This window comes from Erythrolamprus reginae, chromosome 2 (assembly GCF_031021105.1).
Source record: "Erythrolamprus reginae isolate rEryReg1 chromosome 2, rEryReg1.hap1, whole genome shotgun sequence".
Lineage (NCBI taxonomy): Eukaryota > Metazoa > Chordata > Lepidosauria > Squamata > Dipsadidae > Erythrolamprus > Erythrolamprus reginae.
In genome coordinates, this window is record NC_091951.1 from 14,308,082 (window position 1) to 14,329,115 (window position 21,034).

At 41.1% G+C, this 21,034-nt stretch overlaps 1 protein-coding gene across 1 annotated transcript; it reads right to left on the reverse strand.

Moving 5' to 3' along the window:
- Nucleotides 1–341: 341 nt before the first annotated feature.
- Nucleotides 342–19,297, reverse strand: LOC139159158 (vomeronasal type-2 receptor 26-like). Its single transcript, XM_070736510.1, has 11 exons — nt 19,054–19,297; nt 17,792–17,955; nt 15,336–15,577; nt 12,782–13,070; nt 7,804–8,146; nt 7,355–7,614; nt 5,645–5,833; nt 4,597–4,723; nt 2,515–3,421; nt 1,015–1,108; nt 342–482 (listed from the first exon to the last, which is right to left on the reverse strand). The coding sequence occupies exons 1-11, from the start codon at nt 19,295–19,297 to the stop codon at nt 342–344; spliced, it is 3,000 nt and encodes a 999-aa protein (XP_070592611.1).
- Nucleotides 19,298–21,034: the final 1,737 nt, after the last annotated feature.

Genomic DNA, 21,034 nt, shown 5'->3' on the forward strand with positions numbered 1-21,034 from the left:
AGCTGTGGCCAACTTTTTATCAGGTGCTAACCAAGAAATTGTAGGTATTAAGGAAGACTGATATACATTTTTTTCAAAAGGATGTGTGTGTTTTTGTTTTTTTTCTTTGAAGACATTTCAGTTCTTGTCCAAGAAATGTCCTCAGTTCTGACTGAGTGGGGATGGGGTGGGGTGAGGTGGGGTGGGCAGATTTATATTCTAGCAGCCATCTGGTTGTTAGCATTCTGAAGATCAATCATTAGTTAAAAGCATAGAAACATAGATTGACAGCAGAAAAAGACCTCATGGTCCATCTAGTGTGCTCTTAATGACATGGCTTGCAGCTCTAACCAATTGATCGATCACTTGGCTTCTGCCTCTGACAAAAGACCCTGAGCAATCTGTCCATGAGCAATCTGGCCTGACCCCGTGAGCTTGGCATCCATTGTGATGGTAGTTCTAGGAGGTTCCCTGATGAGGGAGCCACTGGATATGGCCGATGTCTGCCACCAATAGAGGGATCAATGTATTTGCAGTGGAACTAGGAACCATATAGAGTGATGTTTTGTGGCTCAACTTCTGGAAAGGTAAGAGGAACCATTGAAGCTCCCTAGAATGAAGGCATGCCCAAGGTGTGATAGAGATGCATGAAAAACATTTTCCCAAAGAGAGTGGACAAAAGCGACAGAGGGATCCTGCATCCCTGTTGGACTTTATATTCTGGTCCCATACTACAATCTTGCCTCTCCTGGGTAAGAAAAACCCTACACTATAGGGGATTAATAATGATTCCCAAATGAACAATGGAGGTGTAAAGGTGGCTTTTCACTAGGTTAATTGAGAAATCATGGTGTTGATAGTTACCTGGAGATGATGCAGCACAATGGTGCATGCACCAGGATATCACCCAGGTAACACTGGACATGAATGAGTAAGTTCTTCAGGTGAGCCGTGAGGGCCGCCAGGTCTTGGTGAATACCCTGGGCGTGGATGATAGCCCAAAGAGTAGGGCCCAATATTTGAAGTGCTTATTACCTGCATAACAAAACCGAAGATATTTCTGATGATGATGGGAAATCGGAAAGTGCAGTTAGGCTTCCACAAGATGTAGAGAGGCCATGAAGTCTCCCTGGTGGATACAAGCCAGGAATGGAAGTAGGGGATGCATCTTGAACTTTCGATACTTAATGTATGCATTCAGATGCTTTAAATCTGGAGTCACCATCCATCCCCCCAAGGTTTTGGGGACCACAACAAGAATAGAATAAAACCTGTCTTTATTGGTCCAGAGTACCTACTGGATGGCTCAAATATCCAGCAGGTACTGTACAGCCTTATCCATGAGAGCTTTTTTGGAAGATGGAACAACAAACAAAAAACCTTTAGGAAAGGGAGATAAATTCTAGAGAGAGACCAAAATCGATGGTTTCCAGGACCCAGGAATCCTGGGTGGTCTCTTCTCAGATTGGGGCAAACTGGGCTAGATGATGCCCGATGTTAGCATCATGACCATCACCGCTTAGCTCACCTGAGGCCACTTGGTGGTTATCTGTGCCCTCAAGCAAACATCCAGCACTAACACATTAGTTTCTATATGATATTGCACACTTCTTTATTACTTTTTGTAACCTCTAGAGAAGAATCAGCCTCTTTTAAGATAGTATGCTGCAAATTAACAAAAAGTAAAACTGTAACAAACATGCTATTTTAAAGTAACCTATTTGGTTGTGTATAAAATATTCTATTTACACACTCACTCACACACACACACAAACAAAATTATTGTAAAATTATAGGAAGACCTCCCTCACCTATGCCATCTTTACTATGTTTTTCCTTGAGTGTCAATGAACTCAGACCCACCAAATAATTTGAGAATACTGACATTCCATCTTTGTCATTTATAAGCAAGATTAAATCTGAATATCTGTGATCACCAAGATTTATATTGTAAATCTCATTGCTGGCACCAATTTCTATAGGAACAAATATAGGAAACACCCACCCACCCAAAAAAAATCCTTATTCACTGCAGATTATTTATTCAGTGTACACTGGAGGAATTTTCTCCCAAGAAAATAGTGGGAGGGAATCCAAGACATGAAAGGATGCACTCATATATCTACATTTCAGGAAAATAATAGTACATGCCCATATTTAACATATGATGTAAGAATGATTATTCATAATCCATTTATTGTTACTATCCTTAAGTAAGAGTTATTGTCTAAATAAAAAGAAATATCAGTTGCTTATACCACAGCAGTTTTGCTATAGTGTTTTGAGAAACAAGTGTGTCATGGTTTCCACTAAATTCCCAGCTTGTTAAAATCCACCCACTACTCTAGGAACTTGCATTCCTCACGATTTATTTATTTATTGGATTTATATGCCGCCCCTCTCTGAGGACTTTATCCTATGTTCCAGTTGCCCTTTAACACTCTGAAGCAAAACTGTTGGCGTAGTCATCCATGGAGAAGATCTTGGACCATTTTCTGTTAGAACATGTTGAGAATTGACATTCCCATGTCTCACATTTCAACATTTCTTCTAGATGTAAGCTTTTCCTTCGTATTCAGATCTGGCCTCAGAAGAATAATGAAGCATTTTGGGAAGAAAACACAGCCCAGGAGACCAGCACTAGAGCACAACATGGAGAAGACTTGAACGGCCACCATGTATTTCCCTTTGATGCTGAGATAGGTAGGCACAAAAGTCACCCAGACACTGCAGAAAACCAGCATACTGAAGGTGATCAGTTTGGCTTCATTAAAAGCCCCAGGGAGATTCCTGGCCAGGAAAGCCACCACAAAGCAAATTGCAGCCAAGATGCCCATGTAGCTGAGAGTAATGTAGAACATGCCAGAAGCTCCTTCATTGCATTGCAGGATGATTTCTCCAGGCTGAGAGTGGAGGTCAGAGTCAGGGAATGGGGGAGAAACCCCCATCCAGATGGAGCAGATGATAATTTGGACAGTGGAACAAGAAAGGATAATGGAATTGATCAAGCTCTTCCCCAACCACATCTTCACTCGGCTTCCTGGTTTTGTGGCTTGGAAAGCAAGCACCACCATGATTGTTTTGGCCAAGAGTGAAGAAATGGCAACTGAGAAGATGATGCTGAACATCACTTGTTGTAGTAGACAGGTGTCTTTCCTTGGTTGACCAATGAACAGAAAAGAAGACAAGAAGCAAAACAGGAGGGAGACCAGGAGGATGAAAGAGAGGTCCCGGTTGTTGGCTCTGACCATGGGTGTTTCTCGGTGTTTAATAAATATGATTAATACAAGCAATGTGGTTAGGAACAAGAGAAGGGCAAATGATAGGAGGAGGATGCCCAAATGTTCTTCATAAGACAAGAATGTTATAACTTTGGGGATACATTGAACTTGATCCTCATTTGGATATTTATCATCTGGACACTTGGTGCATTTTTCTGTATCTGAGAAAACCCAGAAGAAACGTTTCATTAGTAACCTATTCTTTCAATCTTATGAAATATCTTTTTGGGGGATGACAATTGATACCAGGAGCATTTTCCAGAATAGGCATCTCCAGAAAATGAGATAAAAAGTATTTTCTAAAAAAAAAAAGCAAAATTTCTAATATCCTATATGCAATATGTGGGAAGCTAAATAGTCAATCTTGCTTTGGTGAAATTCACATTTGACAGTTTGGCATACAGTTCATCCGCCCTGAGTTTCTTCAAGACTGATCGCACCAGTTTCACATGTTTGTGCATTGTCTCCAAGTAGATGAGAATATCATCCAAATAAATCAAAACCCTCTCGTAAAAGTGCTCATGGAAGACTTGGTTGATCAGTTGCATATATGTTGCCGGTGCCCTCTGTAGACTGAAGTAGAGCACCCAAAATTGGAAACTACCCTGGGGGCAGTTGAAAGCATTTTTGTGTATTCAGTCACCAATATCCTCCCCTGAGTCAGGATTTTAATCGTGGTTCTAGCATTAAGTTCAGCCAGGGGGTCATCAAAATGCAGCCAGAGGGCAGCCATAAAAGCATAATAATTCCTCATCACTGAGGAATCGTCATTATGCAGGCCCACCGTCCACTCAGCCATGATACCTTCCAGGGCCATGGTAATGCATCACATTTTTGCTGTAGGGAAATCGTCTCCATATTCTTGCATGTGATTCTGCACCTGGGTCAGGAAAAATCCCAAAGGCTTGGGATTCCCATTTGTATTTTACTCCCACTACAGAAACCATTGGAATTTGACACCTCCCGGGAATCATCCCCATTGCAGGGTGGGCCTGGCAGACACCGCTGCTTATGTCTCTGCTGCCCCTGCTGGGCCTGGCTCAGTTCCCAAGGGCACTTCTGTGATAGCTGAGGCTCTTCCTCCTTCCCAAATTCTTCAGCTCCCCTCCCAACTGGCAGTGCATACTTTTCACAACTTCTCTGATTAGGCCTGCTATGCCCCTAAGCTGGTTTTCTCAGTAGATTTTTTTAAGTACTGAGCATGGACAGGCACACAAAATGCCCATGCCCATGCAGGGTGTCCCTCAGCAAATTGGCAGTAGCAAAATCTGGAACCCACCCCTGCTCTAGATTAATCCACTTCCATAAACCTGCACTTTTCCTTGGTGTCACTCACCTTCCTGAGTGGAAATGGTCCCCTCTGGACAAGGAACACAATCGTAGCAGCAAACTGGCTCTCCTTCTCGCTTTCGTTTGACAAATCCAGGACGACAGTTTTCCACACATTTGGATTGAGGCCAAGCCTAAGAAGACAAATCAGGAATGCCACAAAAATATTTCTGCATGGAAAATGGAGATATATATGAAGTAGGCTTTGTGGGCTTCACTTGGAGAAATATCAACTCTAACCCTAACCTGATCAAACGCAGAGTCATAATCATATGCACAGAAGAGCATCAAAGATGATTAGGGATTGGAGGCTAAGATACATGAAGAACTTTTGCAGGGACTACATATACCTAGTCTAGTGAAGAGAAGGATTAGAGGAGATATGATATCAGTGTTCTAATATCTAAGGGGCTGCTGCAAAGAAGATAGAGTTAACCCACTGTTTCCCAAACATGAATGAAGAGAGGTAATACATGATGATTGTGATTGCTGGACGACAAGATTAGATTTAAAAAAATTGCAATAAGGGCTAAAAGATTTATAGAGAAATTAATAATTTTGTAGTATGATTTTTTTCTGGGATTATACAAGAGTTACTAACAAAATACTGCATTTTATTATACTGGAAATAGAAGATATTTGACATTGTACTAAAGTGTATGAAGGAAAAAAAACAATAAAAAATTTATACACCACCACCCCTCCCGCCAAAAAAAAGAAAAACTGAATATTCACACCATAACATATCTCACTGGCAATATCTCACTGGGCCCATAACCTAAGTTAGAGGTGTGTACAGAGCAACCCTTGAATTAACAAGGACATGCACATAGAAACTGAATAATTATTTATATCTACTGTAATATCCCATTTCTAGGTACATGTCCTTTATAACTCAAGGGTTGCTCTGCATATACAGCCTACCCTTAAAAAAGATGACAACAAGTAGTGTCAGAAAACAGTAATCTGCCATCATGACTAAAATTAATCTGCTTGAAATGGCTCATAAGGAGAAAACAAAGCAATATTTTACCCACCTGGTGGGGCAACTTTACCAATGAAAGAGCACTTTGGTTAATAACAAGTCTCTGTCTTTCAAAACTCCCCACTTTCCTTCTGTTCAAACCGCTTGAAGCCAACAAGCACACAATGTCCATGTCTGCAGTTACTTCCCCATTTTGGTCCATGTGGAGTTTCCAATGAGAAAGATTATAGAACTCATTCTTCTCCAGAAAGGGATGGAACTAGAATGGAAACACCCAAGAATTTTAAAAGCAGAAACTGTTGTTTCTTATCCTACCTCTTATTTTCATGTTACATTTTTCCTTTAAATTTTATTTTATTTTATTTGAAACATTAAAATATAAAATAAAAAAAGTTTTAAAAATGTAATACAAAAAAGATCTAAAGAATAGTATTGGATGAACTTCACAAAGTTCGGGTTCGGCGAACTCACCCGAAGTTTAGCGTGAATCCAAACTTTAGCCGAACCCGAACAGCAGCAGCACCGCTACAGCATCCTTTTCTGTAAAAATAAACAAGGAGGTAGGGAATTCCCCACCTCCTTTTGCTTCCTTTTATTTTTTACAGAAAAGGATGCTGCAGCGACGCTGCAAACAAAAGGAGGTGGGAAATCCCACAAAGGAATTCCAGGGGAGGGGCTTTGATGTCATGGAGACTTGTTCCTCCCCGTTTCAGCCGGACAGGAAGCAGTCTCCGTGACTTCAAAGCCCACCCCCAGAATCCCTTTGTGGGATTTCCCACCTCCTTTTGCTTGCAGAGTCTGCGGAGTCTGCGGAGAGGGGCGGCATATAAATCCAATAAATCGAATCTAATCTAATCTTTGCAGCGTTGCAAGCAAAAGGAGGTGGGAAATCCCATGATGGGATTCCGAACTCTATTCACGGGCGGTGGCGTTTTCGCGGTGTTTGGCAGAACCCAAACCCGAACATCACATGAACTTTTTAAAAAGTTCGGGTTCGGGTTCGGCATGCACAACACTCCACAGTTTGGCACAAACCCAAACTTTGCAAGTTCGGTTCGCCCAACAGTACTAAAGAAGGCTACACAAAAATGTGCAATTAATTAAATTAACAATTTGACTTTATAAACTGCCATCTGTGCTGGTTTCTTTGTGAAACTGAAAAGCAAACTATAGACATACAGCAGAAATTCCAGACAATGATAGGCTTACGAGGATTTCACTCTGTTGTTCTCAATGTAACAAATACAATCTTGTACCAAAAAGGATAAATGTAAATAATCAAGTGTGAAAGACATCATATAATTGACTGTAAATAACAAAATAAAACATGTAGTTCTATAAATATCTGAGCCATCTTTTACCCCGGAGCCCTTCATTGAGTCCTCTGCCCAAAGAATGAGGCTCTTTATTTCTGCAGGAATAAACATCTGAATGATTTCTTCTTTATTTCAACATGATTTATTGGCCACTTGCTCTGTGAAAATAGAATCCAGCTCAGGCCATCAGATGTTCTCAGAGTCTCCGTCAAATTTATAAGAGTAAACTTCTACAATGTTAATCATTAATCAGGAATAGCTTTAAGAATGCACACACAATTTAAAATTAACAGTGTTTAATATCAAAATATATCTGATGCCAATTCCTTGGTAAACTTTCATTTGACCCACGAAATCCGTTGGTCTTTTGTAGCACAAAGAGGATGAGATGGGTGTCCTCCTTTTCCTATGGATTTCTTCTCCAAAAGAGTTTAATTTGTTGGATCTTTGTTGGGATCCCATACCTGCCATGGCTGGAGTCTTGGAGCTTCCAATGTCTCTAGGACCTTCTTCCTTCTCCAAGATCTGGATGAATATGCAGCCTTCAAGATGTGGGCCAGAGTAATAAGCATAATGTAAATAGAGTCACTATTTTCAATCTGAGTCGCGTCCCTTTTCTTTTGGGTTTTCATTGAAGCCTTTTGGATGCATCTTCTTCGACCTTTCACAGAAAAGGCATATTTTGAAGAAGAACAGTGAAAAGACTGTTCTAAAAACTGGTGATCTAGAAAGAAATAGGGTTCAAAATCACCATACTTTGGCCTTGATTGTTGCAGAAAATCAAGGCTCCAAATACTATGGATGTATTTGAGTTACCCATGATGATATATTGAATATTTTCCCAAAGTTGTAGTGATCCAGACTTTCCCATCAATGGGTCCTGGCAAATCTTTAAGTGTTAAATGGAAAGTACGGAACACGCTCGAAACAATAACATATTCTGTGAGGTGAACAAAGACATTGACTTGTTTCCACTTAGAGCTGCATCCTCCAAGAGGTTCTTGATAAATAGTCATTGGAATTTGTTGAGATATAACAACACAAATCCCATTCCTGACAAGCAAAGGAGGAAAACTCCTCAGGAAATTCTCTCCCTTTTCTGTTTCTGGAGCAAGGAGACCAATCAAGGTCCATCTGAAATGGAGCAGGAGCTGGACAATTGCTGGGTAGTGAAACCCTTCTTTGGGAAGCATCCGGTGGAAAAAGGGGAAATCACTTTTGTCACTCAGAATCTCTGAAGCAATTTTATCCCTCATCTGAAAAAGTAATGAAAAATGATGAGGTTTGTTTTGATAAATATATTTGAATGGTTTATTGATTAGTCATTGTTTAAAGTATTAAACACATAAACCCATAATATTAATAAGACTGTATATAAAAACAGATACAAGAAATAAAATAAATTAGAATAACACCTCCACAATTAACCACAATTAGATTAAAATATGGAGTTAACTAAAGTAAGGTAAAGGTAAAGGTTCCCCTCGTACATATGTTCTAGTAATTCTTGACTCTAGGGGGCAGTCCCCATCTCCATTTCAAAGCGGAAGAGCCAGCGCTGTCCGAAGACATCTCCATGGTCATGTGGCCAGCATGACAAATTGTCAAAATTGGTAGCGCCATCTCCACCCCTGCCCCTGTCATAAGCGACGTCCCCCAGGGAAGTGTATTAGGTCCTACTCTCTTCATTCTCTACATCAATGATCTCTGTGACCACATAGAAAGCAACTGTGTTCTTTTTGCCGATGATGTGAAACTTTTCAACACCACTGATAACACACTCACCCTCCAAAAAGACCTGGACTTTGTCTCAGACTGGTCTAACACCTGGCAACTTCAAATATCAACCAACAAATGCTCTACCCTCCACATTGGCAAAAAGAATCCTAACCGCACATACAAACTGAATAAACAATCTCTCACTGCTAACCCGCATTCTGTAAAAGACCTTGGAATACTAATATCAAATGACCTAAGTGCTAAAGCCCACTGCAACAATATCGCCAAAAAAGCCTCTAGAGTTGTTAACCTGATCCTATGCAGCTTCTGCTCAGGCAATCTCACTCTACTCACAAGAGCCTACAAAACTTTTGCCAGACCCATCCTTGACTACTGCTCATCTGTCTGGAACCCATATCACAGTGTTTCCCAACCTTTTTTAAGCCGCGGCACATTATTCATATTTTCAAAAGCCTGGGGAACATTGAAAGGCGGGGGCGGGGGGGGCGGGCTAAAGAAAAGTTTGGACAAAAAAAACCCTCTCTCTTCCTCCCTTTCACTCTATTTCTCCCTCTTTCTCTCTTTTCCTTCCTTCCCTTCTTTCTCTCTCTCTCCATCCCTCTTTCTTTCTTTCTTCCTCTCTTTTTTGCTCTCTTTCTCTCTCCCTCCTTCCCTTCCTCTATGTCTTTCTCTCTCCCTTGCTCTCTCTCTCTCTCTCTGTGTCTCTCTTGCTATCTCTCTTGCTTTTTTCTCTCTTTCTTGCTCTCTCTCTCTCTTTCACTGTCTCTTGCTATATGTCTCTTTCTTTCTCTTTGCCTCTCTTGCTATCTCTCTTTCTTTCTCTCTCTTTCTCTCTCTCTGTCTCTCTTGCTAGGTCTCTCTTTCTTTCTCTTTGTCTCTCTCTGTGCATCTCTTGCTAATTCTCTCTTTTTCTCTTGCTATGTCTCTCTTTCTTTTTCTCTCTCTCTGCCTCTCTTGCTATGTCTCTCTTTCTCTCTCTCTTTCTCTATCTCTCTTTCTCTGCCTCTCTTGGTGTCTCTCTTTCTTGCTCTGTCTCTCTTTCTCTGCCTCTCTTGCTATGTCTCTCTTTCTCTCTCTCTCTCTGCCTCTCTTATATGTCTCTCTTTCTTTCTCTCTCTCTCTCAGCTGACTGCAAGCAGGAGCCTGACGGCGGCAGCTGGACGTGCTGCTGGACACCGTATATGCCAGGCCCGCAGCGCCAGCATGTACGACGTCCAGCAGCATGTCCAACCGCCACCATCAGGGCTCCCACTTGCAGTCAGCTGAGAGAGAGAGAGAGAGCGCGCTCCCTCTCACCGCCGCCTGGAGCTCCCTCTCGCCACCGCCATCTCCCCACAACTGCCTGCTGCCGCTGCAGCCGGCCCCCCACGCTCCCACCACCAGTGCCCTCCCACCAGGTCACAAAGGACACTTGCCGCCGACGCCAGGGAAGCTCCAGCTGGGCGGGGCGCTGCCGGTACTTCCGTCCTGGGGCTCCCGCTCGCAGCTGTCCCCCGGCTCCTGCTCGATGCCGCAGTTTTCGGCGCTCTCCTGCTGGGCCCCAAAGAAGGAAGGCGGGAAAAAGGCGCGAAGAATGGAGCTCTCCTGCTTCCTGCCTTCCTTCTTTGGGGCCCAGCAGGAGAGCGCCGAAAACCACGGCATTGAGCAGGAACCGGGGGACAGCTGTGAGCGGGAGCTCCAGGTCGGCACCGGCAGCGCCCCGCCCAGCTGGAACTTGGCGGCACACCTGGCCGTGTGTCGCGGCACACTAGTGCGCCGTGGCACACTGGTTGGGAAACGCTGCCATATCACATCTCAGACATCAACACCCTTGAAAATGTCCAAAGATATATCACCAGAAGAGCCCTTCACTCCTCCACTCGAAACAGAATATCCTACGAAAATAGACTAACAATCCTGGGCCTTGAAAGCCTAGAACTATGGCACCTAAAACACGATTTGAGTATTACCCACAAGATCATATGCTGCAATGTCCTACCAGTCAATGACTACTTCAGCTTCAACTGCAATAACACAAGAGCACGCAACAGATTCAAACTTAATACGAACCGCGCCAAACTTGACTGTAATAAATATGATTTCAACAATCGAGCTATCATTACCGGACTCAATTGTGTCAACCCCTAACCCACAACACTTCTCCCTTAGACTCTCCATGATTGACCTCTCCAGGTTCCTAAGAGGCCAGTAAGGGGCGAAAATAAGTGCACTGGAGTGCCTTTCGTCCCCTGTCCAATTATCTTTCATTTCCTTCACCTATCTTATATATTCTCTTCCTTTCATATATCTTCTCCTCTAAGTTCACTTTCACCCTCTTTTATATTATCACATGTCTATTTTTCTTCCTATTTATTTGTATGTTGGACAAATGAATAAATAAATAAAATAAATAAGTTACTAAATACCAAAGGTGCACAAAAAGCTGTTACCTTCCCATTAAGGTGGTCCCTATTTTTCTACTTGTGTTTTTACATGCTTTCAAACTGCTAGGTTGACAGAAACTGGGACAAGTAATTGGAGTTCACTCCATTATGTGGCATTAGGGATTCGAACCACCAAACTGCCAACCTTTCACATCAACAAGCTCAGCATCTTAGCCACTAAGCCACCATGTACATTTACCCTGTTCATCTACCCACTATCAACACTTCTCAAGAGATTCTAGCATTTAGTTTAACCACAATATCTACTTGAACAATGAGGCAATAATAACTAGGGTACTTTTTATACTCTTTTTAAAAATAGAAAATATTATTGCCTCTGGAATCAACTTCCCCTGGAGATTCAAACTGCCCCCACCCTTTTTCTCTTTTGCAAGACTTTGAAAACCTATCTATGTCACCAGGCATGGGGTAATTGACGTATCCCTTGGCTAGTAAGATTTATGTATGGTTGTGATTGAGTAGTATTGTCTGTTTTTTTAATTATAGGGGTTTTAGTCATCGTTTTAATTATTGGATTTGTTGTACATTGTTTATTGTTGCTGTGAGCAGCCCCGAGTTTTCAAAGAGAGGCGGCATACAAATCTAATTATTATTATTATTATTATTATTATTATTATTATTATTATTTAATTAATAATAATAATAATATATTATTATTATTATTATTATTATTATTATTATTATTATTATTATTTTCCTCACAACTATAGGAGGTATTACTTTTATTTTTTGAATAATTCAGCTGATCGAAAGTCCTTTCCAGGGGCTCTATTGATTATGAATACAATAAGGTAAAAAGTTGTTGACATGTTGGCTCATATATTTAAAGCTTCTTAAATAACATGGTCAATTACTGCCATAGATCACTATGAGTCTATCAGAGATATACTGTATTTTTAGGAATATAAGACACACTGGAGTATAAGACGCACATTAGTTTTTGGGGAGGAAAATAGGGAAAAGAATTTGCTTACCAGATATTCATCTGGCTAGCATCCTTAGTCTGGTCAGCTTCAGCAAATTATTTTATCCCCTGGTTGGGGCTTTAAAAAAAATCCTTATTTGGAGAGCGTAACAATGAAAGAGCTTTCAAGACAGTAAGAGCTGGGAACATTGTTAGAACCTGGTTAAAATTCTAGGCAAGTAAAGCAATGAAAAAAACCTGCAAAGGCTTAGGGCTTGGAAAACATTCTTTGCAGAGAATAACAATGAAAGACTTTGAAAACTGGTAAGAGCTGGGAACATTATTAGCACCTGGTTAGGGCTGGAAAGAAACATTTGGAGCAAGTTAGATCAATGAAAAAAACCCTGCAAAGACTTAGAGCTTGGAAAACATTCTTCAAAGACAGTAACAATGAAAGAACCTGGGAAGATCGTTAGCACCTAGTTAGGGCTGGAGGAAAAAGCTTCAATAAAAGCTGTATTCAGAATATAAGACGCACCTGAATTTTCAGCTTCTTTTAGGGAGTAAAAAGGTGCGTCTTATACTCCGAAAAATATGGAATGTTTTCTGAAAAGTAGGTAAGATGGAGATTTTTTTTCATGAATATGGGATTCGTTCAGCATTGAAAAATATTTTTTTTCTAAGATTATGTACAAAAATGTGAACTTTCCATCAGTGCTGCATCTTCCTATTGTACTGAATGAGTTTTTAGTTCAACAGCATTTCCTCCCCTTTACAACTGTGCAACAGAAACATACACACACCTGTGAGACTTTGTAGGTCGCTACTAAAGTTGACATCTGGATGGATATTTCCCTGTCAGCTGCATCAAGAAAAGTCAAAATATTGTCTTTCCTTCCACAGCTGTAGTTGGGAACATTGGCTTTTCCAGTTGAGAGCATGTCCAGCAAGGCATTTGAAGTGCCAAGTGCGAGCAAATAGTTCTCATGGATGTTGTACCCAAGTGTGAGATTATTCATTAGCTGAATATTCTTGTTAATCACTTGGATGGTGAACATAAAGCATTCTTTTTCTCTGTTACTATAAGGTACTCTATTGTAAAAAAAAAACCCAGTTATAGTTAATATCAGCATAATCAAGAGTAGTAATCAAATAACTTTTTTTTGAAATTTCATCCCCTTTGTCAATATATGACTATTGAGTCTAAAGCAAATACTCATCCAAACCCATAGGCAAATAATCCATCAACATTAAATATTTGTAAATATTGAGAAATTGGAAAGGAGATAGTCCTCTACTCAATAAGGTTAAGAATCACAAATAGTCCATTATTTATAGCACTGTAATACAGAAGTGGATATTTCAAAAGTGATTGAAAAAAATGCCATTTTAATTCAAGTCACCCTCCAATCCTACACAAATTAGGCACTGAACTGAATATCAATGACTGGTTATAAAAATCTAGAAATGAGCTGTCAAAGGAAACTATGACTTTCTTAAGTCATTAATTCTATAATTTGTGGCAGAGAGGAAAATAATGTAGACTTCTTTCAGGTATTTTTTACATCCTATCATTACATTTGTGTCTCTTAATAATAATAAGTGCTATTGCTAACATGTTGAAAGCCGCCCTGAGTCTAAGGAGAAGGGCGGCATAAAAATTGAATAAATAAATAAATAAATAAATAAATAAATAAATAAATAAATAAATAAATAAATAAATAAATAAATAAATAAATAAATAAATAAATAAATAAATGAATGAATGAATGAATGAATGAATGAATGAATGAATGAATGAATGAATGAATGAATGAATGAATGAATGAATAAATAAATAAATAAATAAATAAATAATTAGATTTGTATGCTGCCCCTCTCCGAGGACTTGGAGTGGTTCTTCCTTGAAGTGCTATGAAATGTTGTGGACATAATTTGCTTGGACTTCAGTAAGCATTTGATAAAGAAGACCACAACCTATTACTTGATAAGATAGAAAAAATTGGGTTAGACAGCATGATCATCAGATGGATTCATAACTGGCTGAGCAACCATACTCAAGATTTAGTCCTTAACTGAACTGCATCTATTTGAAAGGAAATATGCAGTGAGGTATCCCAAGGCTCTGTCGTAGGCTTAGTACACTTCACAATAACTTCACAAATGTTTTAGATGAGGACATAGAAGGAGGACTAATGTAATTTTCAGATGACACCAGGCTTGCAGGTATAGACAACACTCCAGAAGATAGAATCAAAATACAGAATGATCTCATCAGGCTTTAACACTGGGTCTTAAGTAACAAAATGAAATTCAGTGGTGAGAAAAGTAAGGTTCTACCTTTGGGGTTTGGTATCAAATGCACCAGTGTACAATAGATTGTATCAATCAATAGTAATAACTGTGAAAGGGATCTAGGACAGTCATTTAAATATGATCCAGCAGTGTGCTGCAGCTGCCAAAAAAGCCATCACAATCTTAGTCTGCATTAGCAGAAGGATAGGATCAAGATCATGTGAAACGTTAGTACCACATTAAAATGCCTTGATAAGAGCACACATGCAATATTTTGTCAAGTTTTAGTCAACACAATAAAAAAGGAGGTTGATATTCTAATAAGAATGCAAAGAAGAATAACAAAAATGATTAGGTTGCTGGAAACAAAAACATATGACCACAGTTGCAAGAACATAGTATTTCTAGTACAATGCAGAGAAGCATTGGAAGTGATATAATAGCAGTGTTCCAATATCTAAAATAAGAGATGAACAATCTATTCATTAAAACACCTGAAGTCAGAACAAGAAACCATGGATGGAAACTAATCAAGGAGAGAAATTTCCTAACAGTTTGAAGAATTCATCAGTGGAATGGCTTGCATTCACAAGTTGTGGCTGCTCTATCACTGGATGATTTTAAGAAGAGATTGGATAGCCATTTGTCTGAAATGGTATAAAGTCTCCTGCTTGGACAGGGACAACTCCCGGTTTACCTTCCAAGTCACTTATTCTGCTATATTTCTGTCATATTAAAAAAAAATGACAAAATAGAGAGACCCTATCAAAATCAGAACAATTTATTTATTTGTTTGTTTTGTCAAGTACGTATTGGTGGTAGACAAAGATATAATAATATTGATATACATGATACCAGTAAAAAAGAAGCCTTAGGACAGGGGACGGAAGGGATGCTAGTGTACTTATGCAACCCCTTTCTGACCTCTTAGGAATTGGGAGAGGTGAATTCCACAGATTAGTCAATCCTACAATATAGGAGTAAGTGGAATAAAAATAAAAGAATGAGGGTGTTAGTAATGCAGATAGAGAGAATACAACTCCATCACACTGAAAGACTTACAAGTGAGATTTACTTAGAGGAAACACGTTGAAACTCAATATATCCTCTGCCATAGTAAATGTACTGGTGATTATATTAATGAGATGGTCTCCTGGTCTATAGTAACTCCATGGTCTATTTTCACCTAGATGCTCCAAGTTCAGTGAACACTTCATTCTAAGCTTCCCAGAGACTTGCTGTGATACCAGCAGTGGCAGAAGCAGAAGCAGGGGGTCCATAATTAATGAGGCTGAATCAATCCTCTGTTTCCAAAGAAGAGTTACGTGAATTCAAAGCACTTTCACGAAAGGAAATATCCAGTGGCTTTCCCCTTTTGAACAGAGACAAACCGAGTTTCGCATAGAAAAGGAAGACAGCGCATTCAGCAAAACAGCCCCTAAATCTTGTGCAAATCATTCAGCACAAGTAGAGGGGTTCCCCCCCTTTTTTCTGATGCATTCACTGTTGCTTTAGCCTAATGTTATATCACAGGCAGTCACTGGGAAAATTGCAGCATATGTCTCACAGTCTAGGATATTTACTGTGAATGATCATTTGTCCCCTGGGACTTCTGAGCCTCTTCCATGTACAAAGAAAAAAAAAGATGTTTGTGAAATCTCACAGATACATCCCTGGGGACACTCTTCTACAATCCTGTCAGGACATGTCCAGAAAGTCATGCTGGAGAAAGATACTTTAATACCTAGGGAATTGTCTCATTGTGAAGTCCTCCATTGGGGTACACTGTCTCCACAAACTGCTGGGGAAGATCACCCAGAGCTATGGAGTTTTGTTCCAGTATAGATTTCTGTCATTTAATTCTAGAGCTCCCTGTCTTCTTAACCCCAAGGATTCACCCCTGAACACTTCTAAACAGGGAGGAAAGGGCTAATTTTCAAGGCCAGGAGGTTAAGAGCAAAGCATCTCCTAGATTTCCATAAGAAGTGCATATCACTTCACAGAGGCGAAGAAACTTAGTAAATTTTTATACATTTGATTTTTAAAATGTTTTCAAATATACTTTTTCAAATTTTATTTTTCAAATTTTATTTTTCAATTTTTTTAAAATTATATTTTTCAAAAATTTAATTTTTTTCAATTATTTAAAATTGGTTTTACAATTTTTCAACTTATTTTTCAATTTTAAATATGCTATTTTTTTCAATTTATTTTACAATTTTAAAAAATGGAAAAAAGTTTATTTTAATTCTTTAGAAATTTTTAAATTCTTAAAAATGTAGGAGGAAAAAAAATCATGGAAAAAAAGATTGACACTTCAAAACAGGGAAGATAGTGATGAATTTGCAAGGCAGAGAATAAAGGACCAAGAACTTTTATAAGTTATTGTAAACTGACTCTTCACAGCAGGGAAAATACTGCAAAATCTCCATTCCCACCCCACTTCAGGGGAAGGATACTGCAAAATTTCCATTTCCTCCCCACTCGTTGGAAAAGGATATTGCAAAATCTCCATTCCAAGCCCTCTCTGGTGTAAGCCAGCCAGAGATGGTATTTGCCCTTTCTCTGAACTATTCAAAATTTCTGTTGCAGGTTCTCTGAACTACTCAAAATATCTGCTACAGTTCTCAAGAACTTGTCAGAACCTGCTAGATTTCACCTCTGCTATCTTCCCTACTCTACTCCAAATAAACCCTTCCGGAGCTGAAGAATCATTTTCATAGTTTGCATCTCCTCAGAAGAATTATTATACCTTTCTTCACCTACACATGGGGATGAATGACACAACAATGAATCTGAAAACAGTAACAAGAGATTACGAAAAGCTGGGAAAGAAAGTTAAATTCTGTCTTTTAGAATGGACAAAATTTGAATTAAAGATTTCTTGAATTGTACAACTGACCAATAGTGATGGGTGAACCCAACAAAGTTCAGGTTCAGCGGATTCGGGCAAACTTTGCATAAAATTCAGGTGACATCATCGAACCCAAACCTCGAACCCCAAACATTTTGAAAATTGAGCTGCAGAGAAAGAAGGTGGCCCTGTGGTTGGACATAAATTGAATTTGCAAGAGGTTGAACGGGGATGCAGAGTAGCAGGAGGAGGCAACAGCAGCCACCCACCAGCTTCTGCCCAGCAACCCCATATGTGGCAGGCCTCACCTTTTTCACAGTAATCCCGTGTGATGGAAGAGCATGCGCTCTGTGGCGCTATCGGTCTCTGGCCACTGTGACCAGTAGTAACAGCTTGAGGCTTCAGATTACACAGAAAAAGGAAAGGCAGAGAAAGAAGGCGGCCCTATCATCGGCCACAAATTAAATTGAGAGACAGCGCTAGAGGCTTCAGATAACACAGAAAAAGGAATGTCAGAGAAAGAAGGCGGTCCTGTGGTTGGCCACAAATTAAATTTGCAAGAGGGTGAACAGGGGGACGCAGAGTAGCAGGAGGAGGAAACAGCAGCCACCCACCAGCTTTTGCCCAGCAATCTGATAGGTGGCAGCCACCCACCAGCTTTTACCCAGCAATCTGATATGCGGCAGGCATCACATTTTTCACAGTAATCGCGTGTGATGGAAGGCCATGCGCTCTGTGGCACTATCGGTCTCTGGCCGCTGTGACCAGTAGTAACAGCTTGAGGTTTCAGATAACCCAGAAAAAGGGAAGCAGAGAAAGAAGGTGGCCCTGTGGTTGGCCAAAAATTAAATTGAGAGACAGCACTATTAGGTTTTTCTTGCATAGAAAAAGAAAAGGCAGAGAAAGAAGGCAGCCCTGTGGTTGGCCACAAATTAAATTTGCAGGAGGGTGAACAGGGGGATGCAGAGTAGCAGGAGGAGGCAACAGCAGCCACCAACCAGAATTTGCACAGCAATCCTGTGTGATTGGAGGGCATGCGCCATGTGGCACGCTGGATCACTAGCCAGTGTGAGCAGTAGTAACAGCAGACTGAACACTGATGGTTTTCGGTCCACATGTGATCTAGCACCTCGTCATCACCCCTGGTATTTTCCTCCACCGACTCCTCTCCACTAGCCTTACTCTCAGACTCTACATTGCAGTAAGCTGCAGGATCGGTGATCTGAGTCTCATCATCCTTCCCAGATCATGCCCTGGACACCTCCACTTTCTCTTGTTTTTGTTGCCATGGCTGGATGGCTTTGCACACTGGACAAGAGTGGCACACTGGCAAACTGCAACTGGTGGAGAAAGAACACAACCCGTGTTTGTCAAACCCAAACCAGAACATTACATCCCATTACTATAAGTCTGCATATCTCAGATCTACAAACAGTGACAGTTCTGGGAGGCAATGTAGTTTATAGTTTATTAGAGTTGTATGCTGCCCCTCTCCGAAGACTCCCTACATTTAGGCTCCCTTCAACCATTTTTCCAAAAGAAATTTTTTCTTCATGGCCAGGTGCACAGTACAGCCATTGACTGGATTCAAAGTCAGGACACACTAAAAATTTTCCCATGAAAAAACACATGGATATCTCAGATTTTCAATAGGTGACACAACTTGGAAGGAACATCCATTTAGGCTCTCAGAACAAATCTGTGCAAAAAATAGTTTTATTGAACACAAACTTTAGTCAAACACAAACTATACCCAAACTTTCACCATAAAAATATAACTGACTATATACATACATAACAAGACGGGGAAGCAGAGAAGGAGCAGGAGGCAACAGCAGGCACCAACTGATGTCCAGCAATCCTGGGTGGTGGAAGGATATGCACTGAACTGTTTCCCACCTCATTCCCAGCTGCCACTACATTCACCCAGTGGGCAGTGAGAGATGTACTGGCCCTTGCCATGTTTACTGGTCCACGTGTCGGTGGTGAGTTGGACCCAGGAACTGACAGCATTTTGCAGTGCACACCGAATTTTCTCCACTACATGTTGGTGCAGGGCAGGGATGGCCTTGCGTGAAAAGTAATAGCAGCTGGGAACGGAGTATTGAGGGACAGTCAATTTAAATAATTTCCTGAAACCTGGTGTCTCCACCAGGCGGTAGGGTAACATTTCAAATGCCAGCAGCTTCCCTGGGACGGTGTAGACATGCTTGGTGATGGTGGTGGTGGTGCTACTGCTCCTGGTGGTGGTGGTGCTGCCATTGGTGGTGGTGTTGGTGGAGATCCATCATTGTCCCTTTGGGGAGAGACAGGTAACCTTGTTGTTGGGGGGGCATTGGCAGTGGCCGAGGCAGCCACAGCAGAAGAGGAAGACCCAGGCGTTTGAATACTTTTGAGGTATTGTCTCCACTGAAGGTAATCAGGTACCTGGTCATGCAGCTGGTGCTGAGATAATTAAGACCTCTCCCTCGCTTCAGGGACTGATGGCAGAGATTGCAAACAACCTTTTTCTTGTCTTCTGTTAACTGCTTGAAGAAATGCCATGCTGGTGAGATTCTTTGTGACACATGAGGCGTGCTCGGCCCCTGGACATGGTGGGCAGTAGTACCAGCAGACTGAGCGCTGAGGGTTTGCAGCCTTCTCCCTCCACTTCTGCTGGCTGCCTGGGGCTGTGGGACTACCACAGCCTCTTCCTCCCATGAACTCTGTCGGCCTTCAGTCCACGTAGGATCTAGCACCTCGTCATCTTCTTCCACCAACTCCTCTCCTCTAGCCTCCCTCTCAGACTCTATATTGCAGTAAGCTGCAGGAGTGGGGATCTGGGTCTCATCATCATCTATCGTGGTATTCCCCGATGATGCCATGGACACCTTCTCTTTCTCCAGCAGAAGCTCCTGGCTATCCGGAAGCCCAAGGTCTGCAACTACGGATTGGGCAGGTGGACGCCCCATGGCATCCCAGTTGCAAGTTTCAGAGAACAGCATTAAAGACTCTGCTGCTTCTGGGTGAGATGGCCTTGCTGCTTTAGAGGTGCGTGATGAATCAGGCACTGAACACGCAGATGTGGTGGAGTGTGTAGAAGGCAATAACAAGGAAAAGGTTGCGCTGCATGCCATGTCATCTCCAACGTCTTCTTGCATCAAACCCAGGCACCTGCTTGCACCAGAGGAAGGGGTAGGAGACGCAGATGTTACACGTCCTCTACCTGCCCCTGTAGCACCAGTTACATCACCAACAGCAGCAGCAGCAGCACAGCCATGTCCCCTTTTCACGGTTTTCTTCATGTTTCAAGGCCTGCAGTGACACTGGTCCAAGGAACAGATGAATGTGCGGTGTTCAGGTAGACAGAAAAACATTAAAATCACAGATACAGGAAGTGGCCCCATGTTTGACCCAACATTTCAGAGAGCACTAGAGGCTTCAGATTAGACAGAAGACGGAGATGCAGAGATAGGAATTGGCCCTTGTTTTACCCAAAAATAAATTGACAGAGCTCTAGTGGCTTTTCTTTTATATAGAAAAAAAGGAAATGCACAGAAAGAAATTGAAAGAAAGTGGCCCAGAGGTGGACCCAAAAGTACGAGTGCCAGAAGTCAGTAACAAGACAAAAGTGTCCGTCCACCCCTTTTTATATATATATTTATTTGTTTATTTATTCAATTTTTATGCCGCGATACTCTTTAGAGTCAGGATGGCTTTCAACATGTTAGCAATTGCACTTTTTAATTACTGGAATGGCTCGATTGATCACTTCTACACAAACTTTTTCCACCCACCCAATCTGCACGTTGGACAAGTCTCCCTCCCTCTGGATACTGAAAATAGCTATGACCCCAGAAGCAGGTGTTGCTGTCCAAGGCAAGAAGGACCCCAGACCGCACTGGAGAACCTTTTAGCAGAAAGGAAC

Bases quoted from the DNA above. Each gene is read 5' to 3' on its own strand.
- LOC139159158 (XM_070736510.1), bottom strand. From the start codon at position 19,297: ATGTTACCCTACCGCCTGGTGGAGACACCAGGTTTCAGGAAATTATTT. The intron at 15,578-17,791 runs GTAAAAGCTGGT...CTTTGGAAACAG, and splicing joins GCCGCATATCAGATTGCTGG to AGGATTGATTCAGCCTCATT. The intron at 483-1,014 runs GTAATAAGCACT...TATTGGTGGCAG, and splicing joins TCTTCGGTTTTGTTATGCAG to ACATCGGCCATATCCAGTGG.